The sequence below is a fragment of the Rana temporaria genome, chromosome 1, assembly GCF_905171775.1.
Source record: "Rana temporaria chromosome 1, aRanTem1.1, whole genome shotgun sequence".
Lineage (NCBI taxonomy): Eukaryota > Metazoa > Chordata > Amphibia > Anura > Ranidae > Rana > Rana temporaria.
The window spans coordinates 601136014-601149054 of record NC_053489.1 but is presented as its reverse complement, the minus strand read 5'-3'; the positions used below and the strand labels follow the sequence as shown (position 1 = coordinate 601149054).

Genomic DNA, 13041 nt, shown 5'->3' with positions numbered 1-13041 from the left:
TGTGTGGGGGTACGGGGTACGGGCAATTCTGCACGCTTCTTGTTAGTATAGCTAGGGGCTATATTTTATATTTATAACTAGAACTTTATAAATATAAAACTATACTTTAATAAACAGTTCTGCGAATCAGCAGTAAGGGGTGCTGGGGGCCAACAAATGTTTATTATTAGATCTCAAGCTGCACTAATGAAATGATTATTCATGGGATCCTCCTACTTCCTCTGTACAGACGAACCCTGTATTCATTATACGATGTGATCACATCGGGGATGATCCCTGTATATATTCAGAATACGATCATGTGATCACATCGGGGATGATCCCTGTATATATTCAGAATACGATCATGTGATCACATCGGGGATGATCCCTGTATATATTCAGAATACGATCATGTGATCACATCGGGGATGATCCCTGTATATATTCAGAATATGATCATGTGATCACTCCGCTGTCCTTCTCTTCTTCAACATTGTATCAGCGCAGAGCCAGCAACCAATAGGAAGCCTAGTTTTATGACACTGTCACAATCCCTCCAATCAGAGGGCGCAGATAGACACTTCCGGCTCCGGAGCAACGTGCAGTGTGTAGTGTGTCCTTGCCGGGTGGTGCGGCCATGGCTGGGAATAGGGGAGTTCTGGTATTTGGGGGGTTTATTGCAGCGATAGCCGCCGCCCTGTACCCCATCTTCTATCACCCCATGACACACGTAGATGACTACAGTAAGTGTTTGTATGTGTCCTCCTTGTGTCCCCATAGCTGGGAGTCACACTGCTTCCTGTACAAATATATAAAGAGACTGATCATCAATGCAAACCAAACTTTCAAGGCGTAGGTCACCTATTGTAATTTGACCACTTGTCCTCTGGAAGGTTTATCCCCCCCCCCCCTATGACCAGGCCACTGCGTTTCTTTGACAATCGCACAACGGTCGTGCAACAATCTACCCAAATAAATTTGACGTCCCCTTTTCCCCACAAATAGAGATTTATTTTGGTGGTATTTGATCACCTCTGCGGTTTTTAGTTTTTGCGCTATAAATAAAAAAAAAAAAACATACTTTTTTTTTAACTTTCTGGTTTCTGCTATAACACTTATCCAATAATGATAATAATTAAAAAAAAAATCTTCAGTGTAGTAAGGATAAGCTCCGGTGTGTTCGCAAAGCCCACGTGCAGAGCCCGTCAGGAAGTCGGCGCTGCGCTAATCACAGGCAGGGAGACATTTCCCGTTGTCTGCAGCTGCGCATCGGGACAATGTCTTCCTGGCGGGCTCTGCACGTGGGCTTTGCGAACACGCCGGAGCTCATCCTTACAGTTTAGGTCATTATGTATTCCGCTACATGTTTTTTTTTATCCCAATAAGCGTATGATTGGCTTGAATTTTTTTCTTTTACTAGTATTGGTGGCGATCAGCGACTTATAGCGGGACTGCGACATTGCAGCGGACACTAACTGACACTTTTTGGGGACCAATGACACTAATACAATATTCAGTGCTAGAAATAGACACTGTCACCAGGGATTTTTTCAGCTGCAACACGGGGGAACCCAGTTTCGGCACCTCCAGCATTGACTGTATGTGATGGGGTGTGCGGCGGACACTTGTTTGGGACCATTTACATTTATACAGTGATCAATGCTATAAAAATGCACTGATTACTGTGTAAATGTCACTGGCAGGGAATTGGTGCAAATGTTTTTCCTGGGAGGTGTTTCTAACTGGAGGAGGAGAGAGATCGCTGTTCCTAATTACTAGGATCAGCAGATCTCTCTCTCCTCCCCTGTCAGAACAGGGATCTGTCTGTTTACATTGACAGATCCCTGTTCTGTCCTCCAGTGAAGCGAAAGGAACATAGATTGCACTGCATGGGGAAAGTGACACTTTACACTGCCTGCACATGAATACAGGAGACACAGTGCATCCCTGTCCGGGAAAACCCGGACCACACATGGGTGTAAGCTTCCGCACGCTGTGTGACGAGGCCATATGCTTTTCCTCTATTTTAACCCCCAAGTAGCTACAGGAACAACACTTTACTTGGCCCATATTGTAATAAGCAGCTCTCTGAGTAAGATCCAACGTGTAATGGTCATAAAACAGACACTTGTAATCATGGAATGAGGATCCAACAATGTTTATTCCATAATGGATATGATGAGCTGATGCAAAGTCTAAAAATCAGCTAGGAAACATAAAAACAATGGTGTAATGGACCGATAAATGTTATTCAATGTTACCACAGGTGACCTCAGATAGGGAAGAGGGGTGAACAGACATCCGGGGGGGCTCCCTGGTATCACATGGGGGGCGCCAATGACCATGTGGAAAAGGATGGAAATCCGGTCCCAAGGAGCCCAGAGGCTGTAAAAGATGGTGATATAGCCGGTCCAAGATGGATAAAGCCGATAGGAGCGGGAGGATAGAGGGCCGTGTATGTCCGGACTGGGAAGATGTAAGGTTGCTTGGATGAGGCCAAATGGCGGGCTCAGCGGATCAGACCACTCGGGGGTGACACCACAACTGAGGGGAACCAGAGGAGCCGAGCCAAGAGCAACCAACACGCCTGGAGTAATGCCAGTGCTGCGCCAAAGGGACGGGACGTTTGTGGTCAGCTTGGGGAATGCAAGCTGTGCTGTTGCTGTGACTTACATGTGTGTGAAACATGTAAATCCAAAGGGACTTTGACAAAGCACATTTGTGTGCGAAACATGTAAGTCCAAGGGAACTTTGGCAAAGCGCATGTGTGCAAAACATGTAAGTCCAAGAGAACTTTGACAAAGCGCATGTATGTGAAACATGTAAGTCCAAGGGAACTTTGACAAAGCGCATGTGTGTGAAACATGTAAGTAGGGTTGTCCCGATACCACTTTTTTAGGACGGAGTACAAGTACCGATACTTTTTTTCAAGTACTCGCCGATAACGAATACCGATACTTTTTTTAATGTCATGTGACAGTGGCACATGTGTCAGTAGTTTTTTTTTTTTTTACAATTTTTTGTTATGTTTTTTTCTGATGCTTTCTTCTTTTTTTTTTTTTAGGGGGGGGGGGGGTGCATGGTGTCAGTGTGTTTTTTTTATTTTTATTATTTTTTATAATTAATTTTTTTTATTTATTGCAATTTTTTTTTTTTAAGCACTGTGGGGGGCTTAGGTGAGATGTCAGGGGTCTTAACAGACCCCTGACATCTCACGTTTGAGACAGAGAAAGGGATTAAGGACACATATTCCCCAGTCCCTTTCTCTGCAGCCCCATCTAAAATGAATGGAGGGAGACTCCTCTCCATTCATAAACTGAAGCATCGTAAACACAGGTTACGATGCTCAGTTATGTGAATGGAGAGAGTCAGTGATAACTGATTCTGTTCATTCAGAACAGGTAGGAGCCGGGTTTAGTGGCTCCTACCTCCGCTCTCCATCCTGACGAGGACAGAGGGAGTGGAGGAGGACATGGAGGGGAAACAGAGCACAGAGGGGGACAGCAGCAGGGGGGGACACGGGTCAAGCAGCATGGAGGGGGACACAGGACACGCAGCATGGAGGGGGACACAGCGCATGAAGGACAGCAGGAAAACGGAGGGGGATGTGGAGCGCCAACAGCAGAATCACTGGGGGGGGGGGAAGCAGCATAACGGAAGGGCACACGGGACACAGAGCATGGAGGAGGACAGCAGGAGCACGGAGGGGGACACGGAGCGCGGACAGTCACAGCAGCATCATGGAAGGAAACACAGGACACAGCATGGAGGAGGGCGCGGCGCGCGGAGGAAGGGAGCAGCATACACCCGCCCTCGTAGCTCACAAACTCCACCCGCCCTATCCGCTCGCAAACTATGCCTACTCTGCTCAAAACCTCCGCCCGCTGACCAAATATCGGGTCAGGCATCGGGAGCATTTGTGCGAGTACAAGTACTTGCGCAAATGCTCTTTATCGGTCCCGATATTGATACTAGTATCGGTATCTGGACAACCCTACATGTAAGTCCAAGGGAACTTTGACAAAGCGCATGTGTGCGAAACATGTAAGTCACGGCAACAGCACAGCTTGTGTTCCACAAGCTGACCACAGACGTCCCTTCCTCTGTCTCCGGCGCAGCACTGAATTGATCATTATAACCACAGATTGTTTACGTCACAGCTACATCAGGACCATACAGGACCCTACAGTCCTTTGTAGCTCTTTAGGATATTTTTTGTTTCCCTTGGCCCATATTGTTGTTTGATTGTTTTATAAAGGTAACAAGTTGGCAATGAAATGGACTGATATGTATGCGCTGATATATTCTGTTTATTTTGTAGAAAAAGAACAATCAATAAATAGACAAGGAGTCGTACAGGAGGATGTGCAGCCAACAGGTATGTATAACATTGAATTCTCAGCTGCACTATCCAGGTCAGCTATTCAAAATTCTGTGAAATGATTCAGTCAGGATAACAGCCAGGCGATTAGTATTTCATGAGGAGGGTTCAGTAAAAGCAGCCTCCGTAGTCCCCTCATTATTGCTTTTGTTTTGGAAAAATTGCCACAAATCTTTTGGTATTCAAGTTTAAAAAAAAATCTTTATTCTGTCCAACTGTTAGATTCTAGGCACAGGCTCCATATTGGTGAACAGCTTCTCCTGTAGCACCCTCTAGTGGCATTCTGGAAGTACTGCTTCACAGAGACCTCTGAAGGGGAACATAGCACTTCGGAGTGATCGTGTTAACCATCCCGTTTTTGGCACAAGTTACCCTTTCTACTAAAGAACAAGTTACAAGTTTTACACTTTTATTTAATCCCTAATCCATCCTTCTATCGCTAAGCAGCGTGCTCAGACAGCACTTGGTCTCATAAGAAAACAAAGGGGGTCTTCCTCAAAGTGTTAGTTCACCTTTACAAAAAATATTTAAGGACGAGACCAGAACTATTCTGATCTTTCAGCACACATGCCTGCACTGTAAATAGTTCTGGACTGTCCCAAAAGTGCTGCACAGAGAAGAGGGCGAAGAACTGGGATTTCAAATTCCTGGACAGCTGGACCGACTACGTGGGCACTGACAGCTCAGCATTCCTGGAGGTAAGTACAGCAGGGACCAGGGAGGTGGGAAGGATGTGTGATCACCTTGTTCTAGTTTCAGGTAAAGTTGAAGTAACACTTTGGTGTTGATTAAGGGCCAGTTCACAGCAGATGCAGTTCCAAGCGCTTTATTTCTGCACAAAATGCATGCACAGTGTTTTCTATGTATTCCAATGGCTTTAGTTCACACCATGCAGTCAGTTTCTGCACCGGAATCTGACTGCATGGTGTGAACTAGAGCCATTGGAATACATGGAAAACACTGTGCATGTATTTTTAGTGCAGAAAAAAGCGCTTGGAACTGCATCTGCTGTGAACTGGCCCTTACTAAACCTGGAGAGAGCAAAATCTGGTGCTGCTGTGCATGGCAGCCAATCTGTTTCTAACTTCAGCTTGTTCAATAAGCTTTGACAAAAATCCTGGAAGCTGATTGGTTTCTATGCAGAGCTGCACCAGATTTTGCACACTCCAGTTTTAGTAAATCAAAGTAATTTTAGTTTTAGGTACAAAAATAAAGTATGTGTGCTAAAAATGAACTTGTCCTTTAAATCTCTTAATGACACTGTTGTAGCGTTTTAGCAGCTCTCCAGAATTAAAAATAACAGAAGTTTAAATGTATATAGTGTTATGAGATGATGGAATCTTTGGTAACCTGCCTATATGTGAGGTGCTCATAGTCAGAGCACTACTCTCAATAAATAACATACTGAACAAGGGGTAACTCTCATGGTAACCTATTTGTATACCAACTCAATTAAAGTGGTTGTAAAGGCAGAAGGTTTTTTTATATTTATGCATTAAGATAAAAAAAACTTCTGTGTGCAGCAACCCCCCTTAATACTTAACTGAGCCCAATCTTCCTCCAGTGATGTGCACGAGAGCCTCGGCTATCCGTGGACTCTCCCTCCTCATTGGCTGAGACAGCAGTGGGAGCCAGTGGCACCCACTGCTGTCTCAGCCAATGAGGAGGTAGAGTCCCCGGACAGCGGAGGCTCTCGTGCACATCACTGGAGGAAGATTGGGCGAGTGAGGGGGCAGGGCCTATGAGGAGAGAAAGAGGGGGCAGGACTGAGGTGTGGCTCCATGTCTGAATAGACACACAGAGCGGTGGCTCAGTAGCGAGCCTGCTTGGGTGCCCCCATTGCAAGCTGCTTGCTGTGGGGACACTCAGAAGGAGGGGGGCAGGAGAACAAATGAGGGACCCACCCGAGAAAAGGAGAATCCAGGCTGCTCTGTGTAAAACCACTTGAAGCAGGTCACTGCACCTTTCACCTTTGAGTGATCTCACAAGCATCTTAAACTCATGTAATCAGCAAAAGCCCATCAACACGGGCCCTAACACATACAGGGCCCTAAGGCCGCCTCCACAAGGGTGAAAAAAATGCTGCGTTTGTAGTAGAGCTGCATGATTAATCGTAAGAAAATCGCAAATCTGGATTCACCCCCCCCCCCCCACGCGATCTCCAGGATGGATGACCCGCGATTTTCGGGTGCGGCCATAGGAAAGTCCCCGGCTTCGGCCTAGCTCCGGAGCGGCGGCCATTTTGGTACACCCGGCGCTGATTCGTAGGAAGTGACGTTTTCGGCGCCGCCATCTTCCTCCACCCCACACTTCTGCACAGTGAGAAGGGGACAATCGGACATCCTGTTACACCCAACAGTTATTTTGTGGGTGAAAGGAAAGGTGCACCCGATCGTTCCGTCAGCGTGAGAGGGGCCTGAAATGTGTCATTTTATGTGTAAATGTCTTTCTCATATTAGAGGACTGTTTGCCTAACCACCTCTGTTACTCTGGCTGTGTCCACCTAGTCCTGTCTTCACATGTCTATGTGTCTCCTATGGCTAATTTTAATGTTTGCTTTGTGTTCTTGTTTCGTGGTTCATGGTGTGACCAAGGTATTGAGAAAGGTCTTGTCAGACGTATAAATTACAGTGTGGTAGAAGTTTTTACCATGTTAGGCCATGTAAAAATCTGTTGTACATGAAAAGATTTTGTACCTTTTAAAAATGTAAAATGTGGTTAAATAACAAGTTTAAACCAGTAAGCCAGAAGTTTTGAGATAAAGTGGTGAAGGTTTAACCACTTAAGGACAGAACATGTTAAATTTTAAAAGCAGCAGCAAACCTTACATGCTTGCTAATGTGACAGAACACCTCTGATTTTCACATTTAGTTGTTCTGTCGCATTAGCAAGCATGTAAGGTCAGCAGGTTTGCTGCGGCTTTTAAAATGTAACATGTAAACAGTCCGTCAGATTTACATATTCTGTATTTAACCACATAATCTCATTTTTTTTGTGTTGAAAATAACTTTAAATAAATACAATTTTGAGAATCGTGATCTTAATTTTATACAAAAGAATCGCGATTCTAATTTTTCCCAGAATCGTGCAGTTCTATTTGTAGCCATGTGACCTTTTTAACCACTTGCTTACTGGGCACATAAACCCCCTTCGTGCCCAGGCGAAATTTCAGCTTCCGGCACTGCGTCGCTTTAACTGACAATTGCGCGGTCGTGCGACGTGGCTCCCAAACAAAATTGACGTCCTTTTTTCCCCCAAAATAGAGCTTTATTTTGGTGGTATTTGATCACCTCTGCGGTTTTTATTTTTTGCGCTATAAACAAAAAAAGAGCGACAATTTAAAAAAAATATATATATTTTTTACTTGTTGCTATAATAAATATCCCATTTTTCTATTTTTTTTTTTAAACTATTTTTTTTTAAACTATTTTTTTTCTCAGTTAAGGCCGATACATATTTGTCTACGTATTTTTTATTATTAATTTTTTACTAGTAATGGCGGCGATCTGCGATTTTTATTGGGACTGCGATATTGCGGCGGACATATCGGACACTTTTAACACAAATTTGGGACCATTCACATTTATACAGCGATCAGTGCTATAAAAATGCACTAACTACTGTATAAATGTGACTGGCAGGGAAGGGGTTAACACTAGGGGGTGAGGAAGGGGTTAAATGTATTCCCTGGGTGTGTTCTAACTGTGTGGGGGGAGGGGGCTGACTAGGGGAGGTAACCAAGGCTGTGTTCCTATGTACAAGGGACACAGATCGGTCTCCTCTTCTCTGACAGCACGTGGAGCTCTGTGTTTACACACAGAGCTCCACGTCCCTGCTGTCACCTGCTGATGCGCCGGGACAGTTTTTACCCGCTGCGCGCCACACAGTGGCGCGCGCGGGTAATGCTTTTAGAAAGACGTCCAAAGACGTCCACCGGGCACTTGAGAGCCGTGCTGTTGACGTCTTTTGTCAATAGCGCGGGTCTCAAGTGGTTAAAAAAAAAAATGATCTGTACACAGATGCATTGTTGTCTATGTGATGATGCACACAGCTGCACAAAGGCCTAAAACCTTTAACACAAGCGATCCGATCAGGTCCACCTGTTAGTTTTTCAGGCGGATCTGATTGGATGGTCCATGCATTCCTATGGACATGTGTCTGTTTACACCCACCTACCCCCAGGTCCGATAAGGCTGGGTTCACACTACGGTTTTCCCGTCCGTCAGCCGCATACGATTTATATGAAAAACCGTATGCGGCTGAAACGGACGGGAACGTATGGAACCGCACGTATGTGCGTTTTCCATTGACTTTAATGGAAAACGTATGCGTTTGCCATACTGTTTTAAAAACGACCGCAAAACCGTGGTTGAACACGGTTTTGCGTACGTTTAAAAAACGTTTTGCCAGCAAATCGTACGCACCCGGATGCATCTGAGTGCATACGATTTGCAATGCATTGTCTATCTATACGTTTTCCCGTCCGGGCCCGTACGTTTTCAATACTGAAATCGTATGCGGCTGACGGACGGGAAAACCGTAGTGTGAACCCAGCCTAAGGCACGCTAAAAAAAAATAGAGGATGACTGCGTCTTCTTCCGTTTGGACGTCCTGGATCAGAGGAAGTCATATGTAAACGGACAGCGGAGTCTGATTACTCCCGACCGCCCATAGAGCAGATATTTGTATATCATACATATAAAAGACTATTTCTATTTGAATTTGTATTCTTATGTTTATTTTTCATATCTATTCTTATTTGCATTTTCACCCTTATTCTCGTTTCCATCTTCATTTCCCCATTTTATTTGTACAATTTTCATCATTCATCATCACTCATTCACATTCTTTATTTTTACCACTTCACTCCAGTCTTATATTGATTTTCACTTTACATTTTTCACTCCCCGTACATCCTTTTTCTTTTTCTCTTTTTTCCACATTCCACTTCATTGTTCCCAACAGCCTAGGATGATGAGCTACAATCGGGGATCTCCAAACTACGGCCCTCCAGCTGTTTCAGAACTTCACATCCCATGAAGCATTGTAAAACTCTGACATTCACAGCAGACATGACTAAGCATGATGGGAATTGTAGTTCCTGAACTGGAGGGCCGTAGTTTAGAGACCCCCCCTCCCCACATGTTTAGGATCTCTATTCCCATGACTATGCTCCGGGGGGCCTTGTGGGAGCCCAGGCTGATGCCGCCATCACCCAACCCCGTGAATGGGCGGCACTGGGGATTCCCTCCTTCCTTTCTCAAGCATCCATAGGGCAGAGTCTGTGTTTGTTCTGTATAAACTGAGCAGACACAGACCTGTCATTCCCCCCAACCCCCCCCCCCCCTGCCCTGCTCTGACCAGCAGGGGATCTGTGAGCGGATCCTTTGCTGATCAGAACGCAAACCTCCCATGTGAAAGGACCCTAATCAGGGGTCAAGTCCTGGGGAAAATACGCTCATATGCATAATTACTAAACCGCATGTTTTCTTTTTTTCGATCCACTGTACCTGTAACTGTAAAGCAAGTTCTTTCTAAATCCTGCGATAACTTGCGGCAGATCTCCTCAATGTCTCCTAGGAACAATGACAAAAGCTCCCAGGAGACATTGCGGCATCAAGGAAGTGACGGAATACCCGCACACTACCTGATGAATCCATATACAGGAAGCCGCCAGTAACATAAAGGATTACTAAGGTTTGCCTGCCCCTGACAGTGACTCGAGCTGGGCATCGCCGCTTAGTAAAGGATTGGCTCGGCTGCTCTCGGCTGCTCTAGTCCTGCAAAGGGAACTGAGTTCCTGCTGTGAAAAAAGTGCAGGAACTCCGTTCGCACGCGTTCCTGCAGGACTTGAGCCCTGACCCTAACAGTAAACCTATCTTAATTGCCCCCCTCTTGTCTGTATAACTGAAAGTGTTTTGATAAAGCGGAATTAAACCCTCCTATCATTTTCCGCCAAGGCAGCAGCTGTCTTAGTCCCTGTGTAACCGCTTGCCGCCCGCGCTCCCACCATCAAATGCAGGAGGGACAGTGCGGCTCTCGTTCTGGGTGGACATCATATGACGGGGCACCAGAACGGCCACTCCAGCTACGACGTAAGGCGTGACCCCGATCTCCGTAAAGACTTAACCATAACCATGTGATCGGCTGTGTTCAATAGCAGCCAGTCACATGTAAACACGGAAATGCCGGAGATCGGCTCTCATCACCTCACACTGACAGAGTGTGTGGCGAGGAGAGCCGATCAGAGGCATTTCCTCACAGGGGACATTGAGACATTTACTCGGGGGACTGAGTATCAGTACCCGGATTACAATAAAGCGCCACCATTGCCAGCAATCGGTTCCCACAAGTGCCACCAATCAGTGTAAATTAGTGATGCCAGTCAGTGCCGGCTATCAGTGCTGCCTATTGGTGTTCACCAGTGCCGCCTATCGGTGCCTATAAGTGTGACATATTAGTGCCTCCTCATCTTGCCACCTAATCAATGCCCACAAATGGTCATAAGTGCCATAAGTGCCACCTCATCAGTGCAGCCTATCAGTGCACATCAGTGAAGGGTAAAGGTTACTTATTTACTAAATGTACTGACGGAAACCAAGAAAAACTTTATAATTTTTTTTAACATTTTCAGACTTTTTTTTTTGTAACAAATAAAAAACCCAGCAGTGATTAAATACCACCAAAAGAAAGCTCTATTTTTGTAAAGAAAATTATAAAAATGTTACATGGTTACAGTGTTGCATGACCGCGCAATTGTCATTCAAAGTGTGACAGCGCTGAAAGCTGAAAATTGGCCTGGGCAGGAGGGGGGTGAAAGTGCCCAGTAAGGAAGTGGTTAATCTGATCAGATGTGAGCAGTTCTGAAACCAGATATTTGATGGTTTGCGAGTTGGGTTTGGAGCACAACCAATGTGACCATTACAATCACGCAGAGGCGGCTCTTTAATTAGGCGGTCGCCTAAGGCCTTGCACTCACAGGGGCCTTGTGGCTGCCTAATTTGCCTCTGCTCAATCACTGTGTGCTAGATCCATGCAACTTTCTGCAGCCATTTTTATTTGCTTGAATTTTTTTACCCATTATGGGCATGAGTGGGGTCCTGTGTCTATGTTTTGCTGAAGACCTCACAAAGCCTAGAGTCGCCTCTGCAATCACGGCACATGACCAGAATGTAAATGTTTTTTGAAACGGGTAAATCGATGGGTTTAGATCCGCTTTAAATCTGTTTGATAAGATGTAAAGCAGGCATATGCGATTAGAGGACCTCCAGCTGTTGCAGAACTACAAGTCCCATGAGGCATAGCAAGAGGCTGACAGCCACAAGCATGACACCCAGAGACAGAGGCATTATGGGACTTGTAGTTTTTCAACAGCTGAAGGTCCGCTAATTACTTATCCCTGATGTAAAGAATACCTGTTGATTCTGCCAGAATTCTTGTGGGCAGGAGACAATAAAGGAAACACCTGAAAGAGTTTGTTTTTGGGTATAGATATACTTTAATATCATTCCATATTATATGCCCCCCGCTACATTGACTTGTATAATTGCTGATTGTGCATTTCCCTTTTATTTGTTTAGGGTTGAAGGTCTGGTCGGATCCTTTCTCCAGGAAGTGAACTAGCGGCTGCCCAATGATGTAATGGTCTTCCAGGCTTTTCGGCTGTGATAGAAACATGTTCACTATGGATTTTGTACATATAATAAATACGGATTTCATTTCTCTGATGGAATTAGGAATGTAAATATGTATAAAGAGTGTAAAATAAGAAGTAAGAGGCAGTGGAGCCAGGATACAATAAAGGACATTTGTACACAATATACTTGTCTGTCTGTTGCCTGGACAATGACGCTAAAGCCTCGTACACACGATCGGATTTTCCCATGGGAATTGTGTCATGACAGACCGTTGGCCTAAAATCCGACCATTTGTACGCTCCATCAGACAATTGTTGTCCGACTTCCGCGAACAAATGTTGGATGGCAGCCTTATACATTTTCCACGGACAACACTCTGTTGTCAGATTTTCCTATCATGTGTACAAAAGTCCAAACACGCATGCTCGGAATCAATGCTCACAAAACATGACATTAGCAGAAGGTGCCCAAAGGGTGGCGCTCAAGGGTTTAAATTTCACGTTGTACGTCACTACGTTCGTGTTTGTTGCATGAAAATTGAACACAAGTTCATGGCCAATGCCCTTGCACTTGCACTTACCTCATCCTTCCATTTTGCTTTTAAATGTCCTTATTTCTTCTGAGAAATCCTCACTTCCTGTTCTTCTGTCTGTAACTCCACACAGTAATGCAAGGCTTTCTCCCTGGTGTGGCTCTCCCTTTAACCTCCCTGGCGGTATGATTCTGTCTGGAATTACGTACCAAAAGCGGTACAATTATTTTGCAAGAAAATTTGGCGTTTTATACTGTAGGCCTGCAATTCTTAGGAATAACTCATTTAAATCTGTCCAAACAAGAGTCTAGTAGGCATCCCGGGTATGATTTTTTTTTTAAAAACAAAATTATAAATTATAATATAATGAATAATTATAACAAATAATATAATTATAATAAAAATTATTCAATAATGTAATCAACTCAAAATCACTGAAATTTGCTCAGTGCAGAATTGTCGCTGTCATTACTTTTTTATTTTTTTATGACGAATTTCCCCACAAATCG

The 13041-nt window shown here is 44.7% G+C and overlaps 1 protein-coding gene across 1 annotated transcript; it reads left to right on the top strand.

The window, feature by feature from the left end:
* The first annotated feature begins 504 nt into the window (after positions 1-504).
* Positions 505-12181, top strand: SMIM20 (small integral membrane protein 20). The gene is made up of 3 exons (XM_040335163.1): positions 505-725; positions 4304-4360; positions 11944-12181. Exons 1-3 carry the CDS (start codon positions 620-622, stop codon positions 11979-11981), a joined length of 201 nt encoding a protein of 66 aa, XP_040191097.1. The 5' UTR covers positions 505-619; the 3' UTR covers positions 11982-12181.
* The last annotated feature ends 860 nt before the right edge of the window (positions 12182-13041 follow it).

What these genes read in the sequence shown, in the direction of transcription:
- SMIM20 (XM_040335163.1), top strand. Translation starts at nt 620, where the DNA reads ATGGCTGGGAATAGGGGAGTTCTGGTATTTGGGGGGTTTATTGCAGCG. An exon ending in GACACACGTAGATGACTACA is followed by an intron (nt 726 to 4,303) that starts GTAAGTGTTTGT and finishes TTTATTTTGTAG; the next exon opens with AAAAAGAACAATCAATAAAT. An exon ending in GGAGGATGTGCAGCCAACAG is followed by an intron (nt 4,361 to 11,943) that starts GTATGTATAACA and finishes TTATTTGTTTAG; the next exon opens with GGTTGAAGGTCTGGTCGGAT.